The sequence below is a fragment of the Salvelinus fontinalis genome, chromosome 24 (assembly GCF_029448725.1).
Source record: "Salvelinus fontinalis isolate EN_2023a chromosome 24, ASM2944872v1, whole genome shotgun sequence".
NCBI classification, from domain to species: Eukaryota; Metazoa; Chordata; class Actinopteri; order Salmoniformes; family Salmonidae; genus Salvelinus; species Salvelinus fontinalis.
The window spans coordinates 30,748,675-30,770,599 of record NC_074688.1 but is presented as its reverse complement, the minus strand read 5'-3'; the positions used below and the strand labels follow the sequence as shown (position 1 = coordinate 30,770,599).

The following is a 21,925-nucleotide window of genomic DNA, read 5'->3' as shown; positions in this document are numbered from 1 at the left end:
CATCAAATAATAGAACAAGGTAATAATGATTAACAATCATTTCTCATATGGTATCATTCAAAAACAAATTTCCCACCCATTTGGGTTGACTAATCCATTTCTAGCAGAGGGGGGTTCTCATCTCACTGCTTGTCTGGCCAGCGGATGAGAGTGAAGGGAGGTGCAGGTAGAACCCCATCAGCACTGTAAACAGGACATGCCTTAAAGTCACAAGGCCAGTCCCTCCATGCGTAGCGCAGGCCGGCTACATTATTCATGGAACAGTAATTCGTGGACACTTGGACGGCGCTAAGGCCCCACTGCAGTATGGGAGCTGGGACCCACAGTGACAGAGAGTCACAGGGTGCCCTCACCACTGAGCAGCAAATCTGAGGAAGAAACAGTCTGGTTAAGAAATGGTTTCCCCTGACACTTTTTTAGCAAGGTGGAAAAGCCTACATGATAACATGCCAAGCTGCTGACAATGACAAAGAAAGAATTCAGACCCAGTTCATCCAGCCCAACCTGATCATGGTCAGTAGAAACACTAATAATAATAATAATGTTGTACTGTCACATACACCAGATAGGTGCAGTCAAATGTGTTGTTTTACAGGGTCTTCCATAGTAGTGTGGTGCCTCTGGAGCAAATGAGAGTTTATTGCCTTGCTCAAGGGCAGATCAACAGATTTTTCACATTGCCGGATCGGGTATTCAAACAGGCAACATTTTGGTTACCAGCCAAGCACTCTAACCACTAGGCTAAATGCTACCCCATACTTTAGAACACATTACAACTACAGCCATCACACTTACCTGAAAGATATCTTTGGATTGAGTGACAGACACTCTCTGGTCATAGGTTACGTTGATATACTGGTCATTGACCAGGACCCGGCTAGGGAAAGGCCCCTGGAATGAGACACCCTCCTCCCCATAAGCCACAGCTCTCGCCCCTAGAGACAATCTATAGGCCACGTCCTGCTTGTCCCGGGGATGGATACTGGAACAAAGTCACTGGTAAACATCTTGTTCCACATTATAATACCCTCATTAGCATACCACTTAGAATGATTCAATACATGCATCCTAAGTGGTATGTTAGTTTCCATATTCGAACGTAGCCTTGTATTCTCACAGTATTCAAATGTGAACTGCTTAAAGCTTTTAGAAGAGTACAGGCCTAACAAATACTGTGGTATCCATTCTATGATTGTTACTTACCTGCCAAAAGGAGACATTTCGTCTCCTAAGTCCATAGCAACAGCCATGAATGTGTTCTTCATACGCAGGTTGGGAGCAAAGCCATAGTCTGCAGTCTGGTGCCAGCGTATGTTTGGAAATCCCTCACTTAAGGAGGCCTTTCTATACGTAGAGACCTCAGGACAAATATAGACAAAATCAACATAACAGCGTAAGCAACAGTGGATAACATCCTGGAGTGATACATTGTCAAGATTCCTACTATGCTAGATAGCAGCAAGAAAAAGTATGTGAACCCTTGGATTTAATAACTGGTTAACCCTCCTTTGGCAGCAATAACCTCAACCAAACGTTTTCTGTAGTTGCGGATCAGACCTGCACAACGGTCAGGAGGAATTTTGGACCATTCCTCTTTACAAAACTGTTTCAGTTAAGCAATATTCTTGGGATGTCTGGTGTGAACTGCTCTCTTGCCAAAGCATCTCAAGCGGGTTGAAGTCAGGCCACTTCTTTTAAAACCATTCTGTGGATTTATTTATGTTTTGGGTTATGGTCCTGCTGCGTCACCCAACTTCTGTTGCGCTTCAATTGGTGAACATTCTCCTGAAAAATGTCTTGATAAACTTGGAAATTCATTTTTCCGTCGATGATAGCAAGCTGTCCAGGCCCTGAGGCAGCAAAGCAGCCTCAAACCATGATGCTCCCTCCACCATACTTTACAGTTGGGATGAGGTTTTGATGTTGGTGTGATGTGCCTTTTTTTCTCTCCACACATAGTATTGTGTGCTCCTTCCAAACAACTCAACTGTAGTTTCACCTGTCCACAGAATATTTTGCCAGTAGCGCTGTGGAACATCCAGGTGCACTTTTGCAATCTTCAGACGTGCAGCAATGTTTTTTTGGACAGGAGTGGCTTCTTCCATGGTGTCCTCCCATGAACACCATTCTTATTTGGTGTTTTACGTATTGTAGACTCGTCAACAGAGATGTTAGCATGTTCCAGAAATTTCTGTAAGTCTTTAGCTGAAACTCTAGGATTCTTAACCTCATTGAGCGTTCTGCACTGTGCTCTTGAAGTCATCTTTGCAGGTTGGCCACTCTTAGGGAGAATAGATAGCAACTGTGCTGAACTTTCTCCATTCATAGACAATTAGTCTTACTGTGGACTGATGAACATCAAGGCTTTTAAAGATACTTTTGTAACCCTTTCCAACTTTATGAAAGTCAACAATTCTTCATCTTAGGTCTTCTAAGATCTCTTTTGTTCGAGGCATGGGTCACATCAGGCAATGCTTCTTATGAATAGCAAACTCACATTTTGTGAGTTTTGTTAATCGGTAAGGCAGCTCTAACCAACATCTCCAATCTCGTCTCATTGATTGGACTCCAGGTTAGTTGACTCCTGACTCCAATTAGCTTGGAGAAGTCATTAGCCTAGGGGTTCACATACTTTTTCAACCTACAGTGTGTGATTGTTTAAATGATGTATTCAATATAAACAAGAAAATACAATTTGTGTTATTAGTTTAAGCACACGATGTCTATTGTTGTGACTTAGATGTAGATCAGATCAAATTCAATGTGATGACCAATTTATGCATGAATCCAGGTAATTCCAAAGGGTTCATATTTTTTCTTGCCACCGTACATTCACAGGGGATTATGTTTTGTCATGATTTCATTTGGTGAACAAAAAGGAAAGCAGTTGTTGATAAAGCCAATAAAAATCTATCCGGTTTATTACAATTATTTAGGGAGAACACCGTCAGAGCTGAAGCAAAGAAATGTCTTACGGGCATGTCAGAGGCCAGACATGTTAATGTCGCTGTTACTGTATTTGAAAAGATGGGAGAAAACAGATGACTTCAAGCTGTTTTACCTTGGTACCAGAGGTCATTTTGAGGAGTGGATGGATTATGGCATTCCACAACACAGTTAGTCTGCTTAGACAAATACATTGAAGGTGTATATGGCATGGGGATCCTGGATGAAAAATAAATAACATAGTCCAACTGATATCAAGTACCATAGGTGAGAGGATATTTTAACTTAGTCCAAAAGAAACAAAACAAAAATATTCACTTGTCTACCCATCTACAATCCCTAAGAAAAGTTCAATAATTTGCATACCTACCGAACATCTCTATTGCAAGAGTAAAGCTCCAGGGTCCCTGTACACTTACCCGTTAATCCTATCCAGGTCACAGTGTTGGAGTGCTCGTGGGGAGGACCATGCCTCTACAGGTGTGCCTCCCCAGCAGGACGTCACTAGGCCGATGGGGTACTTCAGCACGTTGTACAAGTGGCGCCCAAACATCCAGCACACTGCAGAGTAGTGCTTGAAATCCCCACCACCCAGCAACTCTGTTCAGGAGGTTTAAGATTAATTCCCATTATCAACTAGATGTATTAATACCATTTCACTTAGTCAGTTGGCTGACAGCTATCATTTGCATGAAATTTCACATCTAATTGAGCTAATAGACTGTATGGAGCCTATCCATACTTGCTGTGGGGACAGACCAGGGCACCTCCACTCCAGCCATGTCAGTCAGCTCAGTGTAGCTCTGCTCCAAGGCAGCCATAAAGATCCGCACCTGAGGGAACTTGGAGACCAGAGCTAGCTCCTCTGATGCATTGAACACCTTGAGGACAAGACATAATAATGGTATAACTCAGTTGGTGGAGAGGGGCGCTTGCAACGCCATGGTTGTGGGTTTGATTCCCAAGGGGGACCAGTATGAAAATGCACTCAATACTCTAAGTCGCTCTGGATAAGAGCGTTCGCTAAATGACTCAAATATAAATGTATTAAAACTATGCAAACTCAGACTTACTTGAACATTGCAGAGTATACCTGAGAAGTTGTGAAAGCCATGTTGCTCTGTCCCCCACACAGCCAGACATCCCCAAACAGCACATCTGTGATAGTGATACTGTGGTTGTTCTGGAGGACCGCAGTCAAGTTGTAGGGACCGCCAGCTTCCATTGGGACAAGGGCCACCTTCCATATCCCTGGGAAGAGATCCAAAACCATGGATCAGTGAAGGTTAGCCTTATGTCTTCATATACAAGGCAGAAAAAGTGGGACACTGAGCACAATTAACTTCAAACAATTTTGGTGCTTTCTTTGTTCCTTATATCCTTTTCCTCATTCTAACAGATGTCACCATCACCTTTATTGTACGATGTTATTTCTTAGAAAAAACTTGACATGAGTTTAGGGATTTATCAACTTTCCTCTTTGAAATTCTGCTAATTTCATCCTCAACTTCATGACATGACTGGAAAGGCACACTAAACTAAAGGCATTGTTGGGATCAGATAACTCACCGGCAGCCACACTGACAGCAGGTGCATTGTTAGTGACTGGTCCTCCTGATAGAAAGACTGTGACCTCAGCATCATCGGGTCCATAGCCCCACAACACAGCCCTCTCTGGGGCCTTCTGCAGAACCATGTGATCGCCATAATAGGAGGCAAAGCGGAACCCACCGTCTGGAAACAAAAATAACTATTATTCATCTACTGTTTTAGAAAATATTTATCCAGTCAATATTCAAGGCAATTAAACTAAATCATATTACTCATATTTAAAGTTAGACTGTCAAATAACATCTAAATATTATCCAAACAGAAAAATATATTGAAATATACACAGCATACAAACATTAGGAACACCTTCCTAATTTTGAGTTGCAAAAGCCTCAATTTGCCGAGGCATAGACTCCACAAGGTGTTGAAAGTGTTCCACAGGGATGCTGGGCCGTGTTGACTCCAATGATTCCCACAGTTGTCAAGTTAGCTGGATGTCCTTTGGGTGGTGAACCATTCTGGATACCAGTGGTGTAAAGTACTTAAGTAGTACTTTCAAGTATTTTTACTTAAGTAGTTTTTTGAGGTATCTGTACTTTACCATTTATAATTTTGACAACTTTAACTTCACAACATTCCTAAAGAAAATGATGTACTTTTTACGCCATACATTGTTCTTGACACCCAAAAGTACTCGTTACATTTTGAGTGCTTAGCAGGACAGGAAAATAGTCTAAATTCACACACTTATCAAGAGAACATCCCTGGTCATCCCTACTGTGTCTGATCTGGCGAACTCACTAAACACATGCTTCGTTTGTAAATAATGTCTGAGTGTTGGAGCATGCCCTGGCTAATTGGTAAAAAAAAAAAGATAATGGTGCCATCGGATTTACTTTGATACTTAAGTATATTTTAGCAATTACATGTACTTTTGATACTTAAGTATATTTAAAACCAAATACTTTTAATATTTTACTGGGTGACATTCATTTTTACTTGAGTCATTTTCTATGAAGGTATTTACTTTTACTCAAGTATGACAATTGGGTACTTTTTCAACCACTTAATACACACGGGAAACTGTTGAGCGTTAACCAAGCAGCGTTGTAGTTCTTGACACACTCAAACCGGTGCGCCTGGCACCAACGTCCATACCCCTTTCAAAGGCACTTCAATCTTTTGTCTTGCCCATTCACTCTCTGAATGGCACACAATCCATGTCTCAAATTGTATCAAGGCTTAAAAATAATGTTTTAAACTGTCTTCTCCCCTTCATCTACACTAAATGAAGTGGATTTAACAGGTGACATAAGGGATCATAGTTTTCACTTGGATTCACCTGGTCAGTCTGTCATGGAAAGAGCAGGTGTTCAGATTGGCTACCTAGGTAGATTATTTCTAGCAAAAAATACTAATTTTTTCCCTCCTGCAGTGGATCCTTCTGGTCTGGAGCCTCAACTGTCTATGGACAGACCCCAGCCAATCTAATTTGTATTTTGTGTCATTTAGCTAGATAGTTCCCAATTAATATAACATGTGTTCATGAACATTAACCCCTAATTATTCCTCATCTTGTGTGGAATTGTTTCACTGACTCTGCATTATCCACAGGGTAACTATCAACTTGTGAGTCTGCAATGGGCACTGGAGTTGAAGGAAGCTGCATTTTCATTATCAATTTGATGTTCATCAATTAGCAACATTTTCAAGTCATTAGAATACTTGGCAACATTTATGAAATATATTTTACTAGCTCAACAGCATGCTGTCAAAATGTATTTCCACACCATATTTAAATATATAAACATGTAGAAATTATGAAAATGATAAATTTTGTAATATGTTCATACATAAGGGTTAAACATACACTGAGTATACTAAACATCAGGAACACCTTCCTAATATTGAGTATCTTGACACATTGATCAGTTCACAGTTGCCTTCACAGTACAATGTGTAATTCAATGTAGCTACAAACAGTGACACAATATATTAAACCTCTGAACTGATTTTTTTTTAACTGTATTACGAAGAAAAAAAATTATATAAAGAATGATAGTAAAAATCTTTTGAGCACCTTAAATGAAATTCTGGGCAAAAAAATGCAAACTCAGCTCCATTCATTGAATCATATGGCTCATTCGTCAACACTAGAGGTCGACTGATTAATCGGAATGGCTGATTATTTAGGGCCGATTTCAAGTTTTCATAACAATCGGAAATCGGTATTTTTGGATACCGATTTGGCAGATTTTTTACATTTATTTTTTACATCTTTATTTATCCTTTATTTAACTAGGCAAGTCAGTTAAGAACACATTCTTATTTTCAATGATGACCTAGGAACGTTGGGTTAACTGCCGTGTTCAGGGGCAGAATGACAGATTTTTACCTTGTCAGCTCGGGGATTCAATCTTGCAACCTTACAGTTAACTAGTCCAACGCTCTAACACCCTGATTACTTTGCACTCCACGAGGAGACTGCCTGTTATGCGAATGCAGTAAGAAGCCAAGGTAAGTTGCTAGCTAGCATTAAACGTATCTTATAAAAACAATCAATCAATCTTACTCACTAGTTAACTACACATAGTTGATATTACTAGTTTATCTATAATCGATACGGTGCGTATTCACGAAAAAGGACTCGTTGCTCCAATGTGTACCTAACCATAAACATCAATGCCTTTCTTAAAATCAATACACAAGTATATATTTTTAAACCTGCATATTTAGTTAATATTGCCTGCGAACATGACTCGTTGCGAACTGTGAAGACTATTTCTTCCTAACAAAGACAGCCAACTAAGCCAAACGGGGGATGATTTAACAAAAGGGAATTTGCGAAAAAAGCACAATCATTGCACGACTGTACCTAACCATAAACATCAATGCATTAAAATCAATACACAGAAGTATATATTTTTAAACCTGCATATTTAGCTTAAAGAAATCCTGGTTAGCAGGCAATATTAACCAGGTGAAATTGTGTCACTTCTCTTGCATTCATTGCACGCAGAGTCAGTGTATATGAAACAGTTTACGTAATTATGACATAACATTGAAGGTTGTGCAATGTAACAGGAATATTTAGACTTAGGGATGCCACCCGTTAGATAAAATAGGTAACGGTTCCGTATTTCACTGAAAGAATAATAGTCTTGTTTTCAAGATGATAGTTTCCGGATTCGACCATATTAATGACCTAAGGCTCGTATTTCTGTGTGTTATTATGTTACAATTAAGTCTATGATTTGATAGAGCAGTCTGACTGAGCGGTGGTAGGCACCAGCAGGCTCGTAAGCATTCATTCAAACAGCACTTTCATGCGTTTTGCCAGCAGCTCTTCGCTGTGCTTCAAGCATTGAGCTGTTTATGACTTCAAGCCTATCAACTCCCGAGATTAGGCTGGTGTAACCGATGTGAAATGGCTAGCTAGTTAGCAGGGTTCGCGCTAATAGCGTTTCAAACATCACTCGCTCTGAGATTTGGAGTGGTTGTTCCCCTTGCTCTGCATGGGTAACGCTGCCTCGAGGGTGGCTGTTGTCGATGTGTTTCTGGTTCGAGCCCAGGTAGGGGCGAGGAGAGGGACGGAAGCTATACTGTTACACTGGCAATACTAAAGTACCTATAAGAACATCCAATAGTCAAAGGTATATGAAATACAAATCGTATAGAGAGAAATAGTCCTATAATTCCTGTAACAACTACAACCTAAAACTTCTTACCTGGGAATATTGAAGACTCGTGTTAAAAGGAACCACCAGCTTTCATATGTTCTGGGCAAGGAACTTAAACGTTAGCTTTTTACATGGCACATATTGCACTTTTACTTTCTTCTCCAACACTTTGTTTTTGCATTATTTAAACCAACTTGAACATGTTTCATTTATTTGAGGCTAAATTTATTATATTGATGTATCATATTAAGTTAAAATAAGTGTTAATTCAGTATTGTTGTAATTGTCATTATTACAAATATATATATATATATTTTAAATCAGCCAATAATCGGTATCGGCGTTGAAAAATCATAATCGGTCGACCTCTAATCAACACCCACTGATATTAACAACTACTTTTATGATAATTATTTCATTGGCAAGATTAGTAAACTTAGGCATGACACGCCAGCAACAAATCCCGACACTACACATCCAAGTAGAACTGACCAAATTATGAATTTTGAATTCCGTAAAGTGAGTGTGAAAGAGGTGAAGAAATTGTTGTCTATCAACAATGACAAGCCACCAGGGTCTGACAACTTGTATGGAAAATTACTGAGGATAATAGCGGACGATATTGCCACTCCTATTTGCCATATCTTCAGTCTAAGCCTACTAGAAAGTGTGTGCCCGCAGGCCTGGAGTTACAGCAAAAGTCATTCCGCTACCCAACAATAGTAAAGCCCCCTTTACTGGCTCAAATATCCAAACAATTACCAACCAGTAGTAAACTTTTGGAAAAAAATTGTGTTTGACCAGATACAATGCTATTTTACAGTAAAAAAACTGACAACAGTCTTTCAGCATGCTTATAGGTAAGGACATTCAACAAGCACAGCAGTTACACAAATGACTCATGATTGGCTGAGAGAAATTGATGATAAAAAGATTGTGGGGGCTGTTTTGTTAGACTTCAGTGCGGCTTTTGACATTATCAATCATAGTCTGCTGCTGGAAAAACTTGTGTTATGGCTTTACACCCCCTGCAATATTGTGGATAAAGAGTTACTTGTCGAACTGAACAGAGGTTGTTCTTTAATAGAAGCCTCTCCAACATAATCCAGGTAGAATCAGGAATTCCCCAGGGCAGCTGTCTAGGCTCCTTACTCTTTAAAATCTTTACTAATGACATGACATTTTGAGTAAAGCCAGTGTGTCTATGTATGCGGGTGACTCAACACTATACACGTCAGCGAAAAATTACTGCAACACTTAACAAAGAGCTGAAGTTATACATTTTGAAAAAACTAAAAACATTGTATCTGGGAAAAATCATTCACTAAACCCTTAACCTCAACTAAATATTCTAATGAATAATGTGGAAATTGAGCAAGTTGAGGTAACTAAACTGCTTGGAGTAATTCTGGATTGTAAACTGTCATGGTCAAAACATGTTGATACAACAGTAGCTAAGATGGGGAGAAGTCTGTCCATAATAAAGCGCTGCTCTGCCCTAACAACACTATCAACAAGGGAGGTCCTACAGGCCCTAGGCCCTAGAATCCCAGTGGAGGGAGGGGAACCGGCCAGGCAGAGACAGCAAGGGCGGTTCGTTGCTCCAGTGCCTTTCTGTTCACCTTCACACTCCTGGGCCAGACTACACTCAATAATAGGACCTACTGAAGAGATGAGTCTTCAATAAAGACTTAAAGGTTGAGACCGAGTCTGTATCTCTCACATGGGTAGGCAGACCATTCCATAAAAAGCTCTATAGGAGAAGCCATCCTCTCTTGGGGAATACTGCTTTTTAGTTAGCTTTGCGACAGTATCAAAAATACATTTGGGATTGTTCTTATTTTCCTCAATTAAGTTGTAAAAATAGGATGATCGAGCAGCAGTGAGGGCTCTTCGATACTGCACGGTACTGTCTTTCCAAGCTAGTCGGAAGACTAGCATTAGGGTGATTCTATAAATAAATGGGGCCAATATCTGACATTGGGATCAACATTTCAAAATGGTTTGAAACAAAAATACAAATACTGTTTATGCAGTTTCACATGTCATGTGTACTTAGAGGAATATGTAAATTGGCCCATAATTCCACACTTACAACATAGGCCTAAGGCTATACATCCTTTAAGCAGGGTTCATATAGACATTGACAATTCAAATTCAAGGACTTAATTGACATTTAAGGGCCTCCAATGTTATATAATTGTATAACATATATAATTGTACATATAGGACTTAATATAGAAGCCAAGACACCCTTGATACAAATCACTATTCAACATCCATCCATGTCTGAGGAATTCGGGAGATGACGTGGAAACCGGCCACTAGGGGCAACAGTGAGCGCTGTTACCTTCAAGTAGCTTTTGGCGTTGTGGACGGCGATTGCAGATGGGTGTAAGCACCTGCCTCTGGTGCCAAAGGTTGCATATTTGAATCCAGCAATTGAAAGTTGTTTGAGATATTTGTTTTAAGCCTATCCCAAACCTTACAATTTCAGAGTTAAGGCCTAAACTTAACCTTAAACACTTTGAAATTTGACATTTGGGAAACATGGATGAACGTCTAATTCTGACGTGAGACAGAGCTTGTTGCAGCTATTGATTATAGCTATGTTCCCCCTTATATTTTAATGTGGGGCGGCAGGTAGCCTAGTGGTTAGAACGTTGGACTAGTTAACCGTGAGGTTGCGAGATTGAATCCTCGATCTGACAAGGTAAAAATCTGTCGTTCTGCTCCTGAACAAGGCAGTTAACCCACTGTTCCTAGGCCTTGATTGAAAATAAGAATGTGTTCTTAACTGACTTGCCTAGTTAAATAAAGGTTAAATAAAAAAAGAAATAAAAATGTAATGACATGAAAGAAATTGGCAGATGATCAATGACTTAAACAGCTGTAACAAGTTGTCCAGCATAGGAAATCCTCACTCTTACCCTAGTTTATAGAAATACCCATCATTTAAATTGTGCAGCTATATATCAATGCATTACCTAAATTGTGGTGATTGGTTTTGTAGATAATTATGTAGTTATGTTCAAGAAAATTCAAAGATGCACACACTGAAATATTGCCAGCAGTTTCACACTGATGACTCAAGAGGAAACCAGGGTTCCAGTCTAGATGTACGGTTTCGACTGCTCATACAGTTTTGCTTCGGTACTGCAGTTGAACTTACGCGGACCCAGAAATAAGAATTTCTCCAAACACCCAACAGGGCAGACATCCCAATTATTCGCAATAGGAAGCGACGCAGAGGACGAAGAGCCGGATGCCTCTTCCGGACCCGAAAAAGGCGAGTAGGAAAGCTGCCGTTACTGTCAATATTACTCGCCAACGTGCAATCATTGGACAATAAACTAGACGAGGTACGATCACAAATATCCTACCAACGGGACATCAAAAACTGTAATATCCTATGTTTCACGGAATCGTGGCTGAATGATGACATGGATATTCAGCTAGCGGGATATACGCTGCACCGGCAGGATAGAACAGCACACTCCGGTAAGACGAGGGGGGGGGGGGGGGGGTCTGTGCATATTTGTAAACAACAGCTGGTGCACGAAATCTAAGGAAGTCTCTAGATTTTGCTCGCCTGAAGTAGAGTATATTGTGATAAATTGCAGGTCACACTACTTGCCTAGAGAGTTCTCAGCTATACTTTTCGTGGTTGTTTATTTACCACCACAAACAGATGCTGGCACTAAGACCGCACTCAGTCAGCTGTATAAGGAAATAAGCAAACAGGAAACCACTCACCCTGAGGCGGTGCTCCTAGGGTCCAGAGACTTTAATGCAAGGAAACTTAAATCAGTTCTACCAAATCTCTATCAACATGTTAAATGTGCAACCAGAGGGAAAAAAATTCTAGATCACCTGTACGCCACACACAGAGACGCGTAAAAAGCTCTCCCTCCATTTGGTAAATCCGACCACAACTCTCTTCTCCTGATTCCTGCTTACAAGCAAAAATTAAAGCAAGAAGCACCAGTGACTCGGTCTATAAAAAAGTGGTCAGATGAAGCAGATGCTAAACCACAGGAATGTTTTGCTATCACAGACTGGAACATGTTAAGGGAATCTTCCGATGACATTGAGGAATACACCACATCAATCACTGGGTTTATCAATAAGTGCATTGAGGACGTCGTCCCCACAGTGACTGTACGTACATACCCCAACCAGAAGCCATGGATTACAGGCAACATTTGCACTGAGCTAAAGGGTAGAGCTGCTGCTTTCAAGGTGCGGGACTCTAACCCGGAAGCTTACAAGAAATCCCGCTATGCCCTGCGACGAACCATCAAACAGGCAAAGCGTCAATACAGGGCTAAGATTGAATCATACTACACCGGCTCCGACACTCGTCGGATGTGGCAGGGCTTGCAAACTATTACAGACTACAAAGGGAAGCACAGCCGCGAGCTGCCCAGTGACACGAGCCTACCAGACGAGCTAAATCACTTCTATGCTCGCTTCGAGGCAAGCAACACTGAGGCATGCATGAGAGCATCAGCTGTTCCGGGCGACTGTGTGATCACGCTCTCCGTAGCAGACGTGAGTAAGACCTTTAAACAGGTCAACATACACAAGGCTGCGGGGCCAGACGGATTACCAGGACGTGTGCTCCGGGCATGTGCTGACCAACTGGCAGTTGTCTTCACTGACATTTTCAACATGTCCCTGATTGAGTCTGTAATAACAACATGCTTCAAGCAGACCACTATAGTCCCTGTGCCCAAGAACACAAAGGTAACCTGCCTAAATGACTACAGATCCGTAGGACTCACTTCCGTAGCCATGAAGTGCTTTGAAAGGCTGGTAATGGCTCACATCAACACCATTATCCCAGAAACCCTAGACCCACTCCAATTTGCATACTTCCCAAACAGATCCACAGATGATGCAATCTCTATTGCACTCCACACTGCCCTTTCCCACCTGGACAAAAGGAACACCTATGTGAGAATGCTATTCATTGACTACAGCTCAGCGTTCAACACCATAGTACCCTCAAAGCGCATCACTAAGCTAAGGAACCTGGGACTAAACTCCTCCCTCTGCACCTGGATCCTGGGCTTCCTGACGGGCCTCCCCCAGGTGGTGAGGGTAGGTAGCAACACATCTGCCACGCTGATCCTCAACACTGGAGCTCCCCAGGGGAGAGTGCTCAGTCCCCTCCTGTAATCCCTGTTCACCCACGACTGCATGGCCAGGCACGACTCCAACGCCATCATTAAGTTTGCAGACGACACAACAGTGGTAGGCCTGATCACCGACAACGGCGAGACAGCCTATAGGGAGGAGGTCAGAGACCTGGCCGGGTGGTACCAGAATAACAACCTATCCCTCAACGTAACCAAGACTAAGGAGATGATTGTGGACTACAGCAAAAGGAGCACCGAGCACATCCCCATTCTCATTGACGGGGCTGTAGAGGAGCAGGTTGAGAGCTTCAAATTCCTTGGTGTCCACATCAACAACAAACTAAAATGATCCAAACACACCAAGACAGTCGTGAAGAGGGCACGACAAAGCCTATTCCCCCTCAGGAAACTAAAAAGATTTGGCATGGGTCCTGAGATCCTCAAAAGGTTCTACAGCTGCAACATCGAGAGCATCCTGACCGGTTGCATCACTGCCTGGTACAGCAATTGCTCGGCCTCCGACCGCAAGGCACTTCAGAGGGTAGTGCGTACGGCCCAGTACATCTCTGGGACAAAGCTGCCTGCCATCCAGGACCTCTACACCAGGCGGTGTCAGAGGAAGGCCCTAAAAATTGTCAAAGACCCCAGCCACCCCAGTCATAGACTATTCTCTCTACTACCGCATTGCAAGCGGTACCGGAGTGCCAAGTCTAGGACAAAACGGCTTCTCAACAGTTTTTACCCCCAAGCCATAAGACTCCTGAACAGGTAACCAGGGTTACCCCTCTTTTACACTGCTGCTACTCTGTTTATTTTACATGCATAGTCACTTTAACTATGCATTCATGTACATACTACCTCAATTGGCCCGACCAACCAGTGCTCCTGCACATTGGCTAACCGGGCTATCTGCATTGTGTCCCTCCACCCGCCAACCCCTCTTTTTACGCTACTGCTACTCTCTGTTCATCATATATGCATAGTTACTTTAACCATACCTACATGTACATACTACCTCAATAAGCTTGACTAATCGGTGTCTGTATATAGCCTTGCTACTCTTATTTTCAAATGTCTTTTTACTGTTGTTTATTTCTTTACACACACACACACACACACCTTTTTTCGCACTATTGGTTAGAGCCTGTAAGTAAGCATTTCACTGTAAGGTCTACACCTGTTGTATTCGGCGCACGTGACAAATAAACTTCGATTTGATATAGAAGTCAGATTTAAAAATTCCTAATGAAGAGACTTTAGTCATCACCTTTGTGCACAAAAAATCCATTGAAATATTCAAATAATTGTCACTCATTTATTTTCTCCATCACTCACAGCAGAAGATATTAAAATGTTATATTTATCCAATGTCTGCCAAGTTTTTGGATAATGTGATGATGTCATCGCTGCTTGTGCTGCTCCCTGTGCTAGAGCCCTGTACTGACTTGAATTTTAAGCCTGAGCCCTACCCACGACGTTCAGGGCCTACCCTACCCAGGCCCGATTGCTTCTGCCAAATTTAAGGCTGGAGGACAAGGCTGGAGATCACTCTGTCATGCTGATTGAGTTCGAATAAAAGACTGGAAGCTTCAAAAGGAGGGTGGTGCTTGGAATCATTGTTCTTCCTCTGTCAACCATGGTTACCTGCAAGGAAACACGTGCCGTCATCATTGCTTTGCACAAAAAGGGCTTTACAGGCAAGGATATTGCTGCCAGTAAGATTGCACCTAAAATGAACCATTTATCGGATCATCAAGAACTTCAAGGAGAGCGGTTCAATTGTTGTGAAGAAGGCTTCAGGGCACCCAAAAAAGTCCAGCAAGTGCCAGAACCATCTCTTTAAGTTGATTCAGCTGCGGGATCGGGGCACCACCTGTACAGAGCTTGCTCAGGAATGGCAGCAGGCAGGTGTGAATGCATCTGCACACACAGTGAGGCGAAGACTTTTGGAGGATGGCTTGGTGTCAAGAAGGGCAGCAAAGAAGCCACTTATCTCCAGGAAAAACATCAGGGACAGACTGATATTCTGCAAAAGGTACAGGGATTGGACTGTTGAGGACTGGGGTAAAGTCATTTTCTCTGATGAATCCCCTTTTCGATTGTCTGGGGCATCCGGAAAAAAACTTGTCCGGAGACAAGGTGAGCGCTACCATCAGTCCTGTGTCATGCCAACAGTAAAGCATCCTGAGACCATTCATGTGTGGGGTTGCTTCTCAGCCAAGGGAGTGGGCTCACTCACAAATTTGCCTAAGAACACAGCCATGAATAAAGAATGGTACCAACACATCCTCAGAGAGCAACTTCTCCCAACCATCCAGGAACAGTTTGGTGATGAACAATGCCTTTTCCAGCATGATGGAGCACCTTGCCATAAGGCAAAAGTGATAACTAAGTGGCGCGGGGAACAAAACATCAATATTTTGGGTCAATGGTCAGGAAACTCCCCAGACCTTAATCCCATTGAGAACTTGTGGTCAATCCTCAAGAGGTGGTTGAACAAACAAAACCCCAGAAATTCTGACAAACTCCAAGCATTGATTATGCAAGAATGGGCTGCCATCAGTCAGGATGTGGCCCAGAAGTTAATTGACAGCATGCCAGGGCGGATTGCAGAGGTCTTGAAAGAGAAGGGTCAACACTGCAAATATTGACTCTTTGCATCAACTTCATATAATTGTCAATAAAAGCCTTTGACACTTATGAAATGCTTGTAATTATACTTAAGTATTCCATAGTAACATCTGGCAAAAATATCTAAAGACACTGAAGCAGCAAACTTGGTGGAAATTAATATTTGTGTCATTCTCAAAACTTTTGGCCACGACTGTACTCTGCTCATGGGGGCTATAGAAATGTGAGTATCCATAGCAACAGGTCCACTTGGTCTGCACTGCTCAATGAAGAGACAGGAGAGCGAAGTTAGCTGTTAGCTACTTTGTCACTCTAAACTCCAACAAAACTCAAGGAACAATATTATTTTCTGTGAAATCTCTCCTGTTTTTCAGTGCCTTCAGAAAGTATTCATACCCTTTGACTTATTCCACATTTTGTTGTGTTACATCCTGAATTCAGAATGGATTTAATAGATTTTTATCTCACTCATCTATCATGTTTTTAGATGTTTTTGTTAATTTATTGAAAATGAAATACAGAAATCTCATTGACATAAGTATTCACAACCCTGAGTCAATACATGTTGGAATCATCTTTAGCAGCTGTGAGTCTTTCTGGGTAAGTCTTTAAGAGCTTTGCACACCTGGATTGTACAATATTTGCACATTATTTTATGAATTCTTCAATCTGTCAAATTGGTTGTTTATCATTGCTAGACAGCCTGTTTTGGAATGTATAATAGTAACTTAGAGGACCCTATTAAAACATGACAAAATTACGTACTTGTCATTTAAATTAATTGTTAAAATATTAATGTTTTTCTAAAATGTTGGGTTTCAGGTTCTCCAAATCAGCTCTAACTTCAGACAAGTTATGAATAATGTGAGAATACAAGGCTACATTCCAATATTGATATTATCATACCACTTAGGATGCATGCATTGCTTCGTTCTAAGTGGTAGGCTTGTGTGGGTATTGGAATGTGGAAAAAGAGGTTTACCAGTGACTTTGTTCCAGAATCCATCCTTGGGACAAGCAGGACGTAGCCTACAGACTTTCTCTAGGGGAGAGAGCTGTGGCTTATGGGGAGAAGGGTGTCTCACTCAATTCACATATCTTTGAGGTAAGTCTGATAGCTGTAGTTGTAATGTTTACTTATGTATTGTTTAGCGGATTTACCGATCATGAACTGCATGGGCTGGATGAACTGGTTCTGTTGAATTATTTATTTTTTATTGTGTCAACAGCTTGGCATGTTGTCATGCAGGCTTTTACACCTTGCTTTAAGAGAAATGCACAAAAAAAAAAAAAAACTTAATATTCATCATCTCCAGCACCACCCCAACATCAACATATGTGAAAATGGCTATTTTCTATGTTCTGTAGTAAAAAAAAAAAAAGGAAGGCAACTCCTACTCATTTGTTAGAATCACATGATGCACACCGATGATGTCACTGGAAACACTTATCTTTCTCTATCTTTATTGCTAGAAAACATAGAAACGCACCATTTTCACATATGTTGATGTTGTGGTGGTGCTGGAGATTGAATTTGATATATATATATTTTTTCATTTTAAAGAGATAGTTTGTTAATGAGGCACTTTATCGACTTTCCTAAAGTCAGATGAACTCGTGGATACAATTTTTATGTATGTGCGTCCAGCATGAAGAGGTAGTTTGCGAATCAATGCTAACTAGCATTGGCGCAATGACTGGAAGTCTGAAGGAACAGATGCTAAAGCTAGTTAGCAACTTCCTTTAAACTGCACGCAGATGAATACATTTTTTATCCACAAGTTCATCTGACTCAGAGGAAGTAGTTATAAAGGATCTCATTGCCAAAATCCCAAACTACCCCTTTAAGCAAGGTGTGAAAGCCTGCATGACAACATGCTGAGCTGTTGACACAAGAACAAAGAATTCAGAACCAGTTCATGAAGCCCTTCCAGTTCATGGTCGGTAGAAATGCTACACTATAACCCAAGTATACATTACAACTACACATTGGCATGTATTCATGGTTGCCAACAGAAGCCAGGCTTCCCCACAAAAATGTACCAATAAAAAAATTGAAATATACAATCTCTTTCGTCTGTGTTTCATAATTTTCTATTTGCAAGAGGCACCGGAGAACGCATCTGAGCAAGCAAAACAAAGCCCCTCTATCTCTGCATGTGTAGCCCATCTATGTGATGCTGTGTGGTCAAAAAGAGTGACATTATTGCGAAGGAAGCCAGCGAGCATTTGGTCTCCCTTGATAATAAAATGTTTTATAATAAATAGCTAATCAGCGAAGTAAACTGAGTGAGCTCAACTGAATGGTCCTGACGCACCACAAAAAGTGTCAAGGGAAGACAGTTTGGATTTAGCTTCACATGCCAAACGTCATTTACAGAAAATACTTAAAATTGTTGCGTCGTTGTCCTCCCGTGGATACTAGCTAGCTAAAATTGGCCCTCTTCTAAATTATCCATGGATGGAAATATGGATTTTGACTATAAATTAATTCTCTGTACTGGCCAAAGATTAAAACGGCAGTTCTGATCCAACCATAAATTCATACATTGTGCCCCTGGCCTGAGAGGATGGAAGTTCAATATGTAGCTAGATGTAGTAGGCTAATGTTAACTAGCTGGCTTGTCGTTGCCCATGGAAGGAAGTTAGGCTAGCGAGCAAGCATTTCAGCCAGGTACTGTAGCCTAGGACAACAACTACTAAAAGCGTGTTCCTGGAATGCCGCAGGATTATATTCCAACCAGGCACTACATCTGACCAACTGAGCTTGACCAGTTGAGCTTGATCAATTGATCAGTTCAGTGATTGCCTAAATACAACACACCGGGTTTTCCAGGTCGGTTAAATCAAAAACATGAAGTGCCTGTGGCACTACAGGACCAGGGTTTTCTACATGACAGAGTCATAGACTGTTTCGGCAACATGAAAGAAGGTTGGCATTGGCATTTCTCCACAAGTAGGGTGAGTCAACATGTTGTTTTGTTTTACTTGAAAGCACACACACAATCCAGTACCATGGACATCAACATCATATTTAGCTTACGTTGAATGGACTACATCGTTTTTGGTATATTTTAGTTCTCACTGTATTAGACTAAGCATAGGTGATTTGATGACGTTGAAATGTTGAAGTTGAAATGGTGCTGGAATAGTGGAGGTAGCTCCTGTTTTCTTTGTGACTTGCAGTAACTCTTCGTGGGTCTAAATCAAAATGACTAGTTATTTAGTCGTTCGAAAATATCGGAACCATTAATTTGCTTAACCATGCTATAGGTAATGTAACTGTTTGTTACATGCAATATGCTTGTGGACTTCACCGGAGAGATGTTAATCTCCGGTTTTGTGATGAAACAAAGGTGAGGTTGAATTTATTCTACCACGGTCTTTTTTATTGTCTTGGCCTTAGTTCATATGCCTTGCCACTGTGATATTGGCATAACAGATTATAGAGTAAACAACACAATTATCACAATCCATAGGTTGTAATAGGGCTTCTTATAAAAGTTGTAATATGGCATTTATTTCTGGCTTGGATTCTCCTGTGATTTTACCCACGCACCGCGACTGCAAGTACAATCAGACTTACCTCAAAGATACACTACCATTCAAAAGTTAGGGGTCACGTAGAAATGTCCTTGTTTTTCATGAAAACGTACATGAAATGAATAGGAAATATAGTCAAGAAGTTGACAAGGTTATAAAAAATGATTTTTAATTTAAATAAGTGTCCTTCAAAGAATCCTCCATTTGCAGCAATTACAGCCTTGCAGACCTTTGGCATTCTAGTTGTCAATTTATTGAGATAATCTGAAGAGATTTCACCGCATTCTTCCTGAAGCACCTCCCACAAGTTGGATTGGCTTGATGGGCACTTCTTACGTACCATACAGTCAAGCTGCTCCCACAACAGCTCAATAGGGTTGAGGTCCGGTGACTGTGCTGGCCACTCCATTATAGACAGAATACCAGCTGACTGCTTCTTCCCTAAATAGTTATTGCATAGTTTGGAGCTGTGCTTTGGGTCATTGTCCTGTTGTAGGAGGAAACTGGCTCCAATTAAGCGCCGTCCACAGGGTATGGCATGGCGTTGCAAAATGGATTGATAGCCTTCCTTCTTCCAGATCCCTTCTACCCTGTACAAATCTCCCACTTTACCACCACCAAAGCACCCCCAGACCATCTCATTGCTTCCACCATGCTTGACTGATGGCATCAAACACTCCTCCAGCATCTTTTCTTCATCTCACTTATGTTCTTCTTTGTCATCTGAACACCTCAAACTTAGATCCGTCTGTCCATAAAACTTCCTCTGTCCAGTGTCTGTGGTCTTTTGCCCATTTTAATATTTTATTTTTATTGGCCAGTCTGAGATTTGGCTTTTTCTTTGCAACTCTGCCTAGAAGGCCAGCATCTCAGAGTCGCCTCTTCACTGTTGATGTTGAGACTGGTGTTTTGCGGGTACTATTTAAAGAAGCTGCCAGTTGAAAACTTGTGAGGCGTCGGTTTAACAAACTAGACCAACTAATACAAACTCAGCAAAAAAAGAAACGTCCCCTTTTCAGGACCCTGTCTTTGAAAGATAATTCGTAAAAATCCAAATAACTTCACAGATCTTCATTGTAAAGGGTTTAAACATGCTTGTTCAATGAACCATAAACAATTAATGAACATGCACCTGTGAAACGGTCGTTAAGACACAAACAGCTTACAAACAGCGTAGGCAATTAAGGTCACAGGTATGAAAACTTAGGACACTAAAGAGGCCTTTCTACGGACTCTGAAAAACACCAAAAGAAAGATGCCCAGGGTCCCTGCTCATCTGCATAAATGTGCCTTAGGCATGCTGCAAGGAGGCATGAGGACTGCAGATGTGGCCTGGGCAATAAATTGCAATGTCCGTACTATGAGACACCTAAGACAGCGCTACAGGCCAGACAGCTGATCATCCTCGCAGTGGCAGACCACGTGTAACAACACCTGCACAGGATCGATACATCCGAACATCACACCTGCGGGACAGGTACAGGATGGCAACAACAACTGTCCGAGTTACACCAGGAACGCAAAATCTCTCCATCAGTGCTCAAAGACTCTCCGCAATAGGCTGAGAGAGGCTGGACTGAGGGCTTGTAGGCCTGTTGTAAGGCAGGTCCTCACCAGACATCACCGGCAACAACATCGCATATGTTAACAAACCCACCGTCGATGGACCAGACAGGACTGGCAAAAAGGGCTCTTCACTGACGAGTCGAGGGTTTGTCTCACCAGGGGTGATGGTTGGGATTCGCAAAGAAATGAGCGTTACACCGAGGCCTGTACTCTGGAGCGGGATCAATTTGGAGGTGGAGGGTCCGTCATGGTCTGGGGCGGTATGTCACAGCATCATCTGACTGAGCTTGTTGTCATTGCAGGCAATCTCAACGCTGTGCGTTACAGGGAAGACATCATCCTGCCTCATGTGGTACCCTTCCTGCAGGCTCATCCTGACATGACCCTCCAGCATGACAATGCCACCAGCCATACTGCTCGTTCTGTGCATGATTTCCTGCAAGACAGGAATGTCAGTGTTCTGCCATGGCCAGCAAAGAGCCCGGATCTCAATCCCATTGAGCACGTCTGGGAACTGTTGGATTAGAGGGTGAGGGCTAGGGTCATTCCCCCCAGAAATGTCCGGGAACTTGCAGGTGCCTTAGTGGAAGAGTGGGGTAACACCTCACAACAAGAACTGGCAAATCTGGTGCAGTCCATGAGGAGGAGATGCACTGCAGTACTTAATGCAGCAGGTGGCCACACCAGATACTGACTATTACTTTTGATTTTGACACCCCCTTCTGTTCAGGGATACATTAATCAATTTCTGTTAGTCACATGTCTGTGGAACTTGTTCAGTTTATGTCTCAGTTGTTGAATCTTTTGTTCATACAAATATTTACACATATTAAGTTTGCTGAAAAAAAACACAGTTGACAGTGA

At 41.7% G+C, this 21,925-nt stretch overlaps 1 protein-coding gene across 1 annotated transcript; it reads right to left on the bottom strand.

The window, feature by feature from the left end:
* Nucleotides 1–34: 34 nt before the first annotated feature.
* LOC129822529 (sialate O-acetylesterase-like) lies at nt 35–5,169 on the bottom strand. Its single transcript, XM_055880837.1, has 8 exons — nt 5,154–5,169; nt 4,516–4,680; nt 4,040–4,197; nt 3,689–3,827; nt 3,366–3,546; nt 1,204–1,443; nt 796–982; nt 35–368 (listed from the first exon to the last, which is right to left on the bottom strand). The coding sequence occupies exons 1-8, from the start codon at nt 5,167–5,169 to the stop codon at nt 123–125; spliced, it is 1,332 nt and encodes a 443-aa protein (XP_055736812.1). The 3' UTR covers nt 35–122.
* Nucleotides 5,170–21,925: the final 16,756 nt, after the last annotated feature.